General features: G+C 47.4%; 1 protein-coding gene across 2 annotated transcripts in view; it reads left to right on the top strand.

The window, feature by feature from the left end:
* The first annotated feature begins 362 nt into the window (after positions 1-362).
* The window catches only part of samtor (S-adenosylmethionine sensor upstream of mTORC1), a 37,480-nt gene continuing 23,825 nt past the window's right edge, over positions 363-14,017 (top strand). For both annotated transcript variants that reach the window (XM_078416677.1, XM_078416678.1), the window contains exon 1: positions 363-600. In XM_078416677.1, coding sequence (XP_078272803.1) covers positions 429-600 — 172 coding nt within the window. In that variant the 5' untranslated portion in view covers positions 363-428. The remainder of the gene's footprint in view (positions 601-14,017) is intronic.

The following is a 14,017-nucleotide window of genomic DNA, read 5'->3' on the forward strand; positions in this document are numbered from 1 at the left end:
GATCGATCAGCCATGATTGAATGGACTTAATAGGCCGAATGGCCTAATTCTGCGCCTATCACTCGTTTGGGTGTTCAGGGCAGGAGTGAAGGAAGAACACGAGGAACAACACTTTGAAAGGGCACATTTCAGCCACTGGTCCCCAGCCTCCCCCCTCACTGGTAGTCTCCCCCTCACCAGTTATCTCTCCCCTCACCGGTAGTCCCACGTTCCCCCCGCCCCCGCCTCCGTCTCCCTCATCATCAGTGGTCCCTCTCCGCACCCCCCTCACCAGGTAGCGTCACCACGCCCCGCCCCGCCCGCTGTTTGATGGGAGTGGAGGAAGCAGCGGGGCCGCGCGTCGCCGAGCGGGGCCGCGCGTCGCCGAGCGGGGCCGCGCGTCGCCGAGCGGGGCCGCGCGTCGGCGAGCGGGGCCGCGCGTCGGCGACATGGAGGAGGTTGTCGGTCGGTGCAATGTCCGGGCGGGCGAGCGAGTGTCGGTGCCGCCGTTTGGCGCTCAGGCGGCGACGGCCTCCGAGGGCGACAGGAAACGGGAGCAGGAGAAGCTGTCCGGGGTGGTGAAGAACGTCCATCGGAAACTGCGCAAGAAATATCGAGAGGGTGAGGAGAGGAGCGGGGGAGAGGTGTGAGGGGGCCCGGGGGGTGCGATGGGGCCGGGGGGTGCGAGGGGGCCGGGGGGTGCGATGGGGCCGGGGGGGTGCGAGGGGGCCGGGGGGTGCGATGGGGCCGGGGGGTGCGATGGGGCCGGGGGGTGCGATGGGGCCGGGGGGTGCGATGGGGCCGGGGGGTTTGAGGGGGCCCGGGGCCGGGGGGGTGCGAGGGGGCCGGGGGGTCGGGGGGTTTGAGGGGGCCCGGGGCCGGGGGGTTGCGAGGAGACCCAGGGCTGGGGGGTGCGATGGGGCCGGGGGGGTGCGAGGGGGCCGGGGGGGTGCGAGGGGGCCGGGGGGTGCGAGGGGGTCGGGGGGTTTGAGGGGGCCCGGGGCCGGGGGGGTGCGAGGGGGCCCGGGGCCGGGGGGTGCGAGGGGGTCGGGGGGTTTGAGGGGGCCCGGGGCCGGGGGGGTGCGAGGGGGCCCGGGGCCGGGGGGTGCGAGGGGGCCGGGGGGTGCGAGGGGGCCGGGGTGCGAGGGGGCCGGGTGGTCGGACAGCCCTGGCCCGCCGCTGGTCCCTGTGGCCGGTCACCGAGCCGCCCGCCCTGCCTCCCATCTTCACTTTTTCGCTGCAGCTCCATTTTCAATCCCATCTCGTAACCGATTCTCTGGCGGCGACGTCGTTTGACGAAATCCCAACAGTTTGCAGGCGGTTTGACCGACTTGTGATCTTTAAACCAACAGTCATCCCTTTCCCAGTAAATATCTTCGCCACAAGCAGCTCCTGTACATCAGTGTAAAGGAGATGCCCTATCCGTAATTTATTCTCACAGTAAGTTAATGAGATACTTTTGAGTATGTTCAAGTAGTTTGTAAATTATAATTTGTTTTTTTTGCGATGGCTATCCTTTTGATTAATAGTGGATTGTCTAATATTTTGCACATTGGCCGAATTAGTAGCCAAGGTAACTTACTGGACATAGAACAAATTCTAATAGAACTGTAACATTCATTAATTGCCAAAAGAGATTGTATTTTTAATTCCGTTTTGGAGAGTTGTAAACAGATTCGTGTAACGGTGATGGGAATCAGTTGTGAGGAGGTTTGGCAATACGAGTTTTCACATTTACTCTTCCGACAAGTACAATGTTACTTTATTCTCATCTGTACCAAAGTACGGTGAAATTATTTTTGCCTACAATTCAGTGGCAATCCACTCTGGTATTAGCGGAGGGGCCAAGGGGGGCATTTTTTATAAGGCAAACATCAGAAGTTTAGTTGAAAAGAATATGTATTATTAATGTCAGTATGGGAAAGAACACCATTAGTTGCTGATTATTCCGTTTGAAGAAGGGTCTGGACCTGAAGCATCGACTGTCCACAGATAGACTATCCACAGATTCTTCCACAGATGCTGCCTGACCCACTGAGTTCCTCCAACACTTTGTGTTTTGCTCAAGATTCCAGCATCGACAGTTCCTTATGTTCCTTAGTTACATCCATGATTGAATGATGGAGTAGACTTAATGGGCCAAATGGCCTAATTCTACTCCTATTCCTATGACCTTATGACCAAAGATAGATAGATTCTTGATTAGTACATGTGTCAGAGGTTATGGGGAGAAGTTAAAAGTTACTTTGGAAATTGACAAGCAGAACAAAAACCTGTCATTGTTTTCTTGTAACCTCCCTGCAGTAATCTGACACCATCTATATACTAAAACTCGCGTTTGTTCGCTTGTTCCTGAACTACAGCCAAAAAGGTACATGATAGCGCGACAATTTTAGGCCCACCTTACCGTCATCTGTGGTCCTATGGAAGAAGTTTCATTGAAATCGGTGTTCTATTTTTAAAAGTTATTCACATTTTAAAGTTTAAAAACCACGCATGCGCAGTTGGAGCTCCGTTGATCTGGTACTTACGTAAGATGGCCGTCGCATCCGCTCGTGCGCAGAACAGATGCGTCCGCGCCTACGTAGTTGGGGCCCGTTGATCTGGTACTTACGTAAGATGGCCGTCGCATCCGCTCGTGCGCAGAACAGATGCGTCCGCGCCAGCGCAGTTGGGGCCCGTTGAGCATTGCTCGGCCGCCTGTCTCTTGGGGGTGGGAGAACCAGGCCTGGTGCCGGGGGGAGCAGCCGGAGCCGGAGCCTGGGCCTGGACATGACCGGGTAACCGCAAGCCTGAGATGTGCCAAGGGGAAAGGCGGCAGCAGCGGAGGTGAGGCTGGGCATTGGTGGAGGCTGAGGCTTGGGCCTGGCACTGGGCCTGCCCTCGGCTCCCCCGTCCCCCCTCCTCTCCCCCGTCCCCTCTCCCCACCCGGCTCAGAGTCCAGCGGCTCAGCAACAGTGGGAGAGCCGCTGCCATCTACCACTGAATATCCCCGCACCGGGACGTGACAGGACTCTTCGCCCCTCACCCCCACTCCACCAATGGTGGCCCCCCGGGCCGAGAGGTGGGTTGCTACGGCAACTGCTGGTTGCTCCCGGGAGGGAGAAGAGAGGTGGAGGGGGGTGGGGGAGGGAGGGAGGGGGTGGAGTGGAGGAGGGAGGGGTGGAGCAAAGATAATATAGCAGAGCAAGATAGACCACTTGACCCTAAAAACCGTAGCATGTCATGGCGCCATTTTAGTAGGCAGAAACTTGCAGAAACATTTAAAAGGAAAAATAACACACATCTGTGAATTGATAGGAGATATATTCTGCATTTTAATGGTATCATCACACATACTGTTCCCCCATTGGGAACACTGATTACACTACGAGAGCCATAGTGAATGGCAAGTTTTGCCTACTAAAATGGCGGCCGTTCCGCTCCTTTGTGTACTACACTTCAGTATAGGCGATTTCGACGGAGTGATTCATCTTGCTCCTCTAGTGTCTTTGGGGAGGGGGGAGTGGGGGAGGAGCGGGTGCTGCACCAATGCAGGAGAGGCAACCCTAGGGGGAAGGGGGGAAGAGAGGGAGGGGGAGGGGAGGGGAGAGAGGGGAGTGGGGGAGGAGAGAGGGGAGTGGGGGAGGAGAGGGTGCTGCACCAATGCCGGTGTGGTTTGGGCCCAATGGGTCCACTTGGTCTAGTTGTCTCTTTAACAACACAGATGCTACTTTAACAGTGGGTGGTCATTGAAATTGAGCAGCAATTACTTCTATCTACACTTGTGCAATCATGTTTCACAACAAATGGTGCAACCCTGGTCACATCACGGTTAAGGAGCGTGTGTGTGACCCGGTCTTTGAACTGATGGCTGTGGGTCTTCGTCCATAGTACATGCCCAGGGAATTCTCACAGGCCATTGTGGTGGTTGTTTACATTCTTCCCTCCGCCAACCCGCTGCGCGCATGTGACGTCATCCACACAGTCACAGAGACTCCAGACACCACACCCGAGTGCTTTCATCGCTATCTCGGGGGATTTCAACCACGTGACTTTGGACGCAATTTGGCAGGCTACAGAACTGTGCCTCGGACATGATAGTGAGCAACACAGGGGCCCCACAGGGGACGGTCCTCTCTCCCTTCCTGATCACCATCTACACCTCGGACGTCAGATACAACTGCCACCTGCAGAATTTTTCGGATGACTCTGCAATTTTGGGCCGCATCAGTGAGGGGAGGGAAGCTGAATACAGAGGTGAAGTCAACAACTTTGTTGAGTGGTGTGGGCTGAATCACCTGCAGCTCAACATCGACAAGACTAATGAGTTAGTGGTGAACTTTAGGAGGAGAGGAACACCCCTGTCTTCATCCAGGGTGTGGATGTGCAGTTTACCAAGGAGTACACGTACCTTGAAGTTTACCTGGACAGTAAAGTGGACTAGTCCAGGAATGCTGAGGCACTGTATAAGAAGGGACAGATCTGTCTGTACTTTCTGAAGAGGCTCTGCTCTGTCAACGTCTGCAGTAAGATGATGCAGATGTTCTATCAATCGGTGGTGGTCAGTGCCATCTTCTTCACGGTCATGTGCTGGGGCAGCAGGGTGAAGGCTGTGGACGCCAACAGAATTAACAAGCTCATCATGAAGGCTGGCTCCGTCCTGGGGGTTGAGTTGGATTCACTGGAGGTGGTATTGGAGGGGAAGATGCTTCCCAAACTGCGGAGCATCTTGGACAATACAGCTCACCCACTCACCCACTTTTCACCATACCTCAGCATGTTTCATATATCATGTGTTTTATGGCTGTTGGCAGACCAATTTACCTCCTGGGATAATTAAAGTTCTATCGTATTGTATCATTAAGTTTAGGAAGGAACAGCAGATGCTGGTTTACAATAAAGATAGACAAAGAAAAGCTGGAATAACTCAGCGGAACCGGCAGCATCTCTGGATGGGTGCCGTTTCGGGAAACAGGCCCTTTGGCCCACCGAATCTGTACTGACCAACGATCCCCGCATACTTATATTATCCTAAGCATGCTAGGGACAATTTACAATTATACTAAGCCAATTAACCTACAAACCTGTACATTGTTCGAGTGTGGAAGGAAACCTGAGATCCCGGAGAAAATCCACACAGGTCACTGGGAGAAGGCACAGATTTCGTATAGACAGCACCCGTAGTCAGGATCGAACCCGGGTCTCTGGTGCTGTAAGGCAGCAACTCTACTGCTGCGCCACCATGCTGCCCATACAACCATAAAACCATGTTCTATTAAGCAATTTATTTTCCAGGTATTTGTCCTTTTAGCTTGCAGTAGCAAAAATAAACTTATTGTATTAAAAAGACCTTCAATTTTTGAAAAATCTGCAGGAAAAATAACTTTGTGATTGCAAGTTTGAAACACTCGAGCCCCTACCACCTTTCAACACAATTGTTTTGATAACATGATTTTCTACTACGAGAGGAGTCAGCAGTTTAACTATTGCGTTATAGCCAAACTACTTGCTGTATATTAAATTCATGTCCAACAAACATTAGTTCCTGCAAATGACTGAACTAGTTTCCTCTCCCACTTTTAATAATTGTTCTCTCTTATAAGTTGTATGTGCTTTTGATGCCATTCATTACAATACTGTGGTGGGTTGATTATCGCATCAAATGACTTTTGTATATTTTCTGACTCGCGGACAAAATTGACCTGTGGGCGGGCGTCCAGGGACAGCCTGTGCAGTGTTTTCAAATTGAAGGTGGAATTACAAAACACTGTGTTTATTTGTTTTAAACACACTACATACTGGTAGTCACTTTCTTTTAATCTTAATCCAATCAAAATAATTCTACTAACAGAGTGCTTTGTATTTTGGTAATATATTCTGCAATTAATATTTGCACAATATTTAGAATGGTTACAGAAGGAAAGGAGGCCATTTGAATTGCTCACTGAATCTATAACATAACAGGTATAACAGAGCTTTATTTGTCGTTCGGTACCGAAGTACCGAACGAAACTACATAGCAGTCATAGAAAAAAAAAAGAACACAAGACACATAACCCCAACACAAACGTCCATCACAGTGACTCCAAACACCCCCTCACTGTGATGGAGGCAACAAAACTTCCCCTCTCTTCCCCACGCCCACGGACAGACAGCTCGTCCCCGACCGACCCGCACAGTCCCCGCACCGGGCGCTGAAACGTCTCGCGGCCGAACCGGGCGATGAAAGGCCCGCGACCAAGCCTTGCGCAGCTAAGTCCCGCAGCCGAGCCGCACCAGCGGTGAAAAGTCCCGCAGCCAAGCCGCACCGGGCGGTGTTAAGTCCCGCAGCCGAGCCGCACCAGCGGCGAAAAGTCCCGCAGCCGAGCCGCACCGGGCGGTGTTAAGTCCCGCAGCCGAGTTGCACCGGGCGGTGTTAAGCCCCGCAGCCGAGCTGCACCGGGCGGTGTTAAGCCCCGCAGCCGAGCTGCACCGGGCGATGTAAAGTCCCGCAGCCGAGTTGCACCGGGCGGTGTTAAGCCCCGCAGCCGAGTTGCACCGGGCGGTGTTAAGCCCCGCAGCCGAGTTGCACCGGGCGGTGTTAAGCCCCGCAGCCGAGCTGCACCGGGCGATGTAAGTCCAGCGGCCAAGCCGCACCGGGATGTAAAGTCCAGCGGCCAAGCCGCACCGGGATGTAAAGTCCAGCCGCCGAGCCGCACCGGGGGATGTTAGGCCCCGCAGCCGAGCCGCACCCCGCGCGGTGAGGAAGAGAAAAGTTCCCCACACCCACCCCCCACACACCACCACCCCCTCCCACACATACACAACCAAAAATATATATATAAAAATCATCCCAACACCGACACTCAACAAAAAAAAGACGGACAGACTGCTAGTCAGCCGCTGCCGTTATGGTGTATATTAATAATATCCTAATGCAGCAATATTTCCCAAAGTAAATAGTGTTTGTAGCAAGAGGCACAGCGACTGCACTTGTTGATTACCACAGTGAGTGAGTGACGGGGAAGAGGGGGGAATTCTCTGCAACAATCAAGACTTGTGATTTCTATTGGGATTTTGACATCTGCTTTTATCAGATGACAGCTCGTGGGGATTTGAGAGCCCGGTAACAAAGGTTTCTTCAATTTGGTTGAGTGACCAATCGGCATAAAGAATTCTCAAAGGATTTCAAGAGTGCTAAATGGTTGAAACATTAAGAGGAGGAAATGATTAAAAATGGCAAATTTAGCTGTTTTAAGGCCAAATGGTTTGTTTTGGCTTATGGTTTAAAGTGCCACGGGGTTCTCTCCCAGGCTAACAATTTTCACCCCAACAGGCTCTGATGGATGGGATGTTTTGTCTGTATGCCTGACGCCAGATTTCTGAAACAAATAATCTATAACTAGAGATCTTGTGAGGACAGCAAAAATACTGCAAGATATGAGGATAGTCAAAGCTTTCTTGATAAAATGTAATATTATTTTCAACTTGTGGAAATCCTGAACCATGACTGCTCAGAATGGAGAAGGAACTTTGAGGACACTGAGTATCCCAAATGAGTGAAATCATGGGAAGCACAAACAGATCCATGTACATATTACAAACTACCCTCATGTAAATCCTGCCATACACTACTTGCCCCAGAAGAGTCTGCACATCCTGTGTAGGACGTGTACGCCACCACAGAAACTTGCACTAATAGCCCTGAGGGATTGGACAAGAAGCAAATGCAATGAAAAGTTCACTTAGAACACTTAACTAGGTGTAAATTGAGTTAATTTGTTCATAGCTTAAATTTGCACTAGTTCTAGTGATTTCCCTTGATTGCAGTGGAGAAGGTTCAAATAGACAATAGACAGACAATAGGTGCAGGAGTAGGCCATTCAGCCCTTTGAGCCAGCACCGCCATTCAATGTGATCATGGCTGATCATTCACAATCAGTACCCCGTTCCTGCCTTCTCCCCATACTCCCTGACTCCGCTATCTTTAAGAGCTCTATGTAGCTCTCTTGAAAGCATCCAGAGAATTGGCCTCCACTGCCTCTGAGGCAGAGAATTCCACAGATTTACAGCTCTCTGACTGAGAAATATGGCCCCTGGTTCTGGACTCCCCCAACATTGGGAACATGTTTCCTGCCTCTAATGTGTCCAATCCCTTAATAATCTTATGTTTCAATAAGATCCCCCCTCAGCCTTCTGAATTCCAGCGTATACAAGCCTAGTCGCTCCAGTCTTTCAACATACGACAGTCCCGCCATTCTGGGAATTAACCTAATGTGCCTACGCTGCACGCCCTCAATAGCAAGAATATCCTTCCTCAAATTTGGAGACCAAAACTGCACACAGTACTCCATGTGCGGTCTCACTAGGGCCCTGTACAACTGCAGAAAGACCTCTTTGCTCCTATACTCAACTCCTCTTGTCATAAAGGCCAACATGCCATTAGCTTTCTTCACTGCCTGCATGCTAACTTTAAGTATAAGAAAATAACTGCAGATGCTGGTACAAATCGATTTATTCACAAAATGCTGGAGTAACTCAGCAGGTCAGGCAGCATCTCGGGAGAGAAGGAATGGGTGACGTTTCGGTTCGAGACCCTTCTTCAGACTTTAAGTGACTGATAAACAAGGACACCCAGATCTCTTTGTACTTCCCCGTTTCCTAACTTGACACCATTCAGATAATAATCTGCCTTCCTGTTCTTTCCACCAAAGTGGATTACCTCACATTTATCCACATTAAACTGCATCTGCCCACTCACACAACCTGTCCCAGTCACCCTGCATCCTCATAGCATCCTCCTCACAGTTCACACTGCCACCCAGGTTTGTGTCATCTGCAAATTTGCTAATGTTACTTTTAATCCCTTCATCAAAGGCTTTCTGAAAGTCCAGGTACACTACATCCACTGGCTCTCCCTTGTCTATTTTCCTAGTTACATCCTCAAAAAATTCCAGAAGATTAGTCAAGCATGATTTCCCCTTCGTAAATCCATGCTGACTCGGAACGATATTGTTACCAATATTCCAAATGTTCCGCAATTTCTTCTTTTATAATTTCCAGCATCTTCCCCACCACTGATGTCAGGCTAACTGGTCTATAATTTCCCGTTTTCTCTCTTCCTCCTTTCTTAAAAAGTGGGATAACATTAGTTACTCTCCAATCCACAGGAACTGATCCTGAATCTATAGAACATTGGAAAATGATCACCAATGCGTCCACAATTTCTAGAGCCACTTCCTTAAGTACCCTGGGATGCAGACCATCAGACTCTGGGGATTTATCAGCCTTCAGTCCCATCAGTCTACCCAACACCATTTCCTACCTAATGTGAATTTCCTTCAGTTCCTCTGTCACCCTAGGACCTCTGTCCACTAGTACATCTGGGAGATTGTTGGTGACTTCCTTAGTGAAGACAGATCCAAAGTACCTGTTCAACTCATCTGCCATTTCCTTGTTCCCCATAATAAGTTCCCCTGCTTCTGCCTTCAAGGGACCCGCATTTGTCTTGACTATGAAGGAAGCGCCATCTTTCAGGTTAGACATTAAACCAATTCCCCATCTGCCCAGTCTGGTAGATGTGCACAATTCCACATCATTATGGCAAAGACAAATTTTAAAGTTATTCCAAGGTCCTGTTGTTATTTATTTTCCAACCACACATAGATTATTTGATCATCGTCACACTGCTATTTGTGAAAGATTGCTCTATGCAAATCAATGACTATATTTCCTTCATTAAAACAATGAAATACTTATTTGATTGCAAAGTATTTTGGAACATCTTGGTGTAGTGAATGGTGCAAGAGTTTCTTGAAATAGAATTGAAGAAAATGCAATTTGAAGGATGATACAGTACCAAAGGAAGCTCTTTGGCCCATTAAGTGTGTGACAGCTGTTTGAAAGAGTCAGTCAGTTAGTCCTGCACTTTCCCAGTGCTCTCCAATTTTCTTTGTCTTTATCCGATTAAAAAATATACTATAAGAGTCTTAGTGCTCTACAACTTGGCAACACGCCTTTCTGCCTACCATGTCCATGCTGACCAAGTTAACATTCTGGGCTAGTACCATTTGTCTGCATTTGATCCATATTCTTCAGAACTTTTCCTATCCATATCTGTTCAAATGTCTTTTGAAAATTGTAATTGTAGCTTCTATAGTTGGTATCCACTTCCATATTAAATTTGAATCTGCTTCCAGACTTTTCAGGCACTGGTCTAGATTATAACAAGTTACTAAATACATTTAACTAAAGTTTCAAAAAATAATTAGTTTAAAAACTCTTGAGCCTTCTTGACTCATTGGCATTAATTAGGATCCTTATGTCATCAAAGAATTAAAAAAAACTGAATGCTAAAAATCTTGAATCATATCAAGATTGCATTTATTTGTACGTCTTCTGGTATTGTTTTTGGGTTGAACATTAATGTGCCCTTTTCTTGGAAGCAAATCTTTATAAAAAGCATAAATAGCAAATAGTAGGTTGAAATAGATTTAGAATTGTATAATTTCCAAGGCATAAGGAACAATGCATTGAATATCATGACTCCTTCAAGTCAGCATACTTTGAATTATTGGGTTTGCTGTTTAAACGTTTGTCATTTGTTCAACCGTCTCTCATATATGGATACAGTTTATCGGGCTGGGTGCATGTAAAGTTCAGACCTAGTAAACGTGTTCCACTTTCCACGTGTGATGATGGTGAAGAACAAAATGATGTGCACATGAAGCCGTTAATTTTTGTCTTAGAAAGTTATATGTAGTTTTTTTCAGACTGTATCATCCTTCAAGATCATAGTTTATCATGCACAAATCACATATGCCCTTTATACAAAAATGTAGTCATAACTCCAGAGAAACAGAAACTGTAATTGGTAATCCTACTGGAATTCATGATAGAAAACATTCCCTGAGCTTCTCATGAGCAAATGATATTTCTTACTGCAGTTAAAATAACCAGATCTTTGCGGTTCCATATTCCTGTTTTGTTATCACACAACACTTCCTGCTGTTAGTTGTTGTTCAACCATGTGACTATACTGACCATGAGTTTGTCTTGTGCTACATTCATTCTAATGGACACCAGCAATTAGTTTATTCAACTATGATCTAATTATGAAATCTTGTTGCAACATCACAAGAATGTCTACATCATAAGTGACCCATGTAAAGTAGTCAGTGTTATAGAGCCTAGCACAGGTTCAAAAGCTTAAAAGTTTTGGTTGGAGCCATCACTGCTGTGTGCCACCCTACCTGCTCCCTTTTGCGCTGATTTTTGGAGTTTACGTTTATTATTCTCGTGTGTTCCATGGTACCTTGAAAGCTTTTGTTTGCACGCTATCCAATCAAATCAAATCAGATAATATTATTCAATCAAGCCAAATACATACAAAAGGCAGAGCAAAGAGAAATATCCAGAGTGCAGAATATAGTTCTCGGCATTGTAACGTAGCATTTCCATAGAAAACGTCCACAATGAAGTAGATTGGAGGACCAAGACTGTACCCTACGAAGAACCATTTAGAAATCTTATAACAAAGGGGAAGAAGCTGTTCTTCAGTTCTGGTGATACGTGCTTTCAACCTCCTGTATCCTCTGAATGACAGGAGTGAGGAGAAGAAGCAATGACCTGGGAAAGGAGCTTGATTATGTTGGCTGCTTTCCTGAGATAGTGTGAAGTGTAGATGGAGCAGTGGAGGAGAGTCTGGTCTGTGGGATGGACTGGGCTACATTCACAACTCTCCAATATCTAGCCATTTTGGGCAGAGTTGTTCTCAAACCAAGCTGTGAAGCAACAAAACAGTATGCTTTCTACGTAAAGAAGTTTGTAAGCGTCGTTGGAGACATGCCGAAATTTCTCAGTCTCCTGAGAAAGCAGAGGTGTTGGTGTACATTGTCCATCGCATCAGTATGGTTGGTCCATCGCAGATCATTGGCAATATTAACGTCACGGAACTTGAAGCTCTTAACCATTTCCACTTCAGCACCATTGATGCCAATGTAGGCATGTACCACACCATGCTTCCTGAAGCTGACAACAAGCTCCTTTGTCTTGCTGACATTGAGGGAGAGGTTATTGTCCTGTCACTATGTTACTAAGCTCTCTGTGTCTTTCCTGTACTCCATCTCATTAATGTTCATGATCCGGCCCACCTCAGTGGTGTCACCTACAAATTTGTAGATGAACTTAGAGCAGAATTTGGCTGCACAGTAGTAAATGTATAAGGAGACTAGTAGTGGACTGAGAACACATCCTTGCAAGGCACTGATATTGAGTATTATTGTGGAGGATGTGTTGTTGCCTATTCTCACTGATTGTGGTCTATGGGTCAGAAGATTGAGTTTCCAGTGGTAGATGGGACTCCTAATCCAGGAGATGAGATTATGGTGTTGAAGGTAGAGCAATAGTTGATAACTAGGAATCTGATGTATATGTCCTTGTGGCCTAGGTGTTCCAGTTATGAGTTCTGAGCCGATGTGATGGTAGCCCCTGTGGACATGTTGCGACGGTAGACAAACTGCAGTGGAACAAAGCTGTACGGCAGGCTGGAATTAATGTGCATCTTCACCAGTCTCATGAAACACCTCATGATGGCGAATATCACAGCTACCTTTCTTTGGCATCAGGATAGTGGTGGTTTTAAAGCAGGTGGGGACCTCAGAATTATGTAATGTGAGGTTAAAGATGTCTGTGAATACCTCTCCTGCTGGTCCACAGAGGTCCTGAGGTCGTGACCGATCTCTCCACCCCAACCAGTTGCGTTCTGTGGATCCACTCCCAAGAAGGCCAAACTTGGATCTGCCGCAGTACTGGAGCACCAGCTGTGTCTGCGTGTAAACATGCACATGTGCATGAAACTACCTGGGTTGGAAGGTGTGTGAGCATGCTGAGGGTGAGTGAGCATGCTGAGGGTGAGTGAGCATGCTGAGGGATTGACATATGAGGGGACGTGAGCATGCTGAGGGTGTGTGAGCATGCTGAGGGTGTGTGAATATGCTGAGGGCGTGAGCATGCTGAGGGTGTGTGAGCATGCTGAGGGATTGACATATGAGGGTGTGTGAGCATGCTGAGGGTGTGTGAGCATGCTGAGGGTGTGTGAGCATGCTGAGGGTGTGTGAGCATGCTGAGGGTGTGTGAGCATGCTGAGGGGGTGTGAGCATGCTGAGGGGGTGTGAGCATGCTGAGGGGGTGTGAGCATGCTGAGGGATTGACATATGAGGGGACAATCCCGTCCTCGGGCCAGCAGTGTTTTGCACTCAGATCTAGCTTTCCAATTTATCTTTAGGGTAATTCAATAAATTTAGTATCACTGATCACATTTGATTGTTAAGTTATAATATGTGTGTACCAATTTTAGGTTTTTGATTACCAGAGAACCTTTTGTAAACTGGGCTAAGAAGACAGAGTTTGTGATCACGCATGCCTCCATTGGTTGTATATCATGGTAGATTTACAGAAACGGCAATGGGGGTTTACTACAGTTCTTATCGGATGTTATATTTGTCTGAAAAGCATTAATTCAATGAGAAAGTGATTGTACTAGTTTGAAAGTATACTTTAAAATAGCTAGGTGTATTGGTTTTTGAAGTTCCAAGTGTTGAATTTTAAGTTTTAAAGCTAAATGGGCTTGTTAGTTATATAGGAATCCCTGACACCCTTTTCAAGCTTTGGTTGTCTCTGGCCTTATGAGACAAAAGTCAAAGTGAATTGATGGCCATTGATCTCAGACGTGCAAGTATTAAATATTAGTCCTTCAGAATTAGATAGAAACTTGTAATGCAATGTTGAATATCTGTCTCTGTATTTTTTGAAAAAAGGCCGGTACCTTTAGATTATAATGACTCGGTTTATGATTCTATTATTGTATGCTTCCTGAAGTAGCCCTGAAAGCTTCAAAGTAAAGTTTGTTCACCAGTACAACCTTCAGCAGAAGACCATGGCCAGAAATATGATACCAAACTCATGATCAAGGAGTCTTAATGATTCCCACATTTTGTATACTTCAGAAACGCGTAGAGGTGCTGACCGTAGGTTATCCAAGGTCAGCATCAAGTGTAGCAGCAGGAGGAGCACCCCT

The sequence above is a fragment of the Rhinoraja longicauda genome, chromosome 20 (assembly GCF_053455715.1).
Source record: "Rhinoraja longicauda isolate Sanriku21f chromosome 20, sRhiLon1.1, whole genome shotgun sequence".
Taxonomy (NCBI): Eukaryota; Metazoa; Chordata; class Chondrichthyes; order Rajiformes; family Arhynchobatidae; genus Rhinoraja; species Rhinoraja longicauda.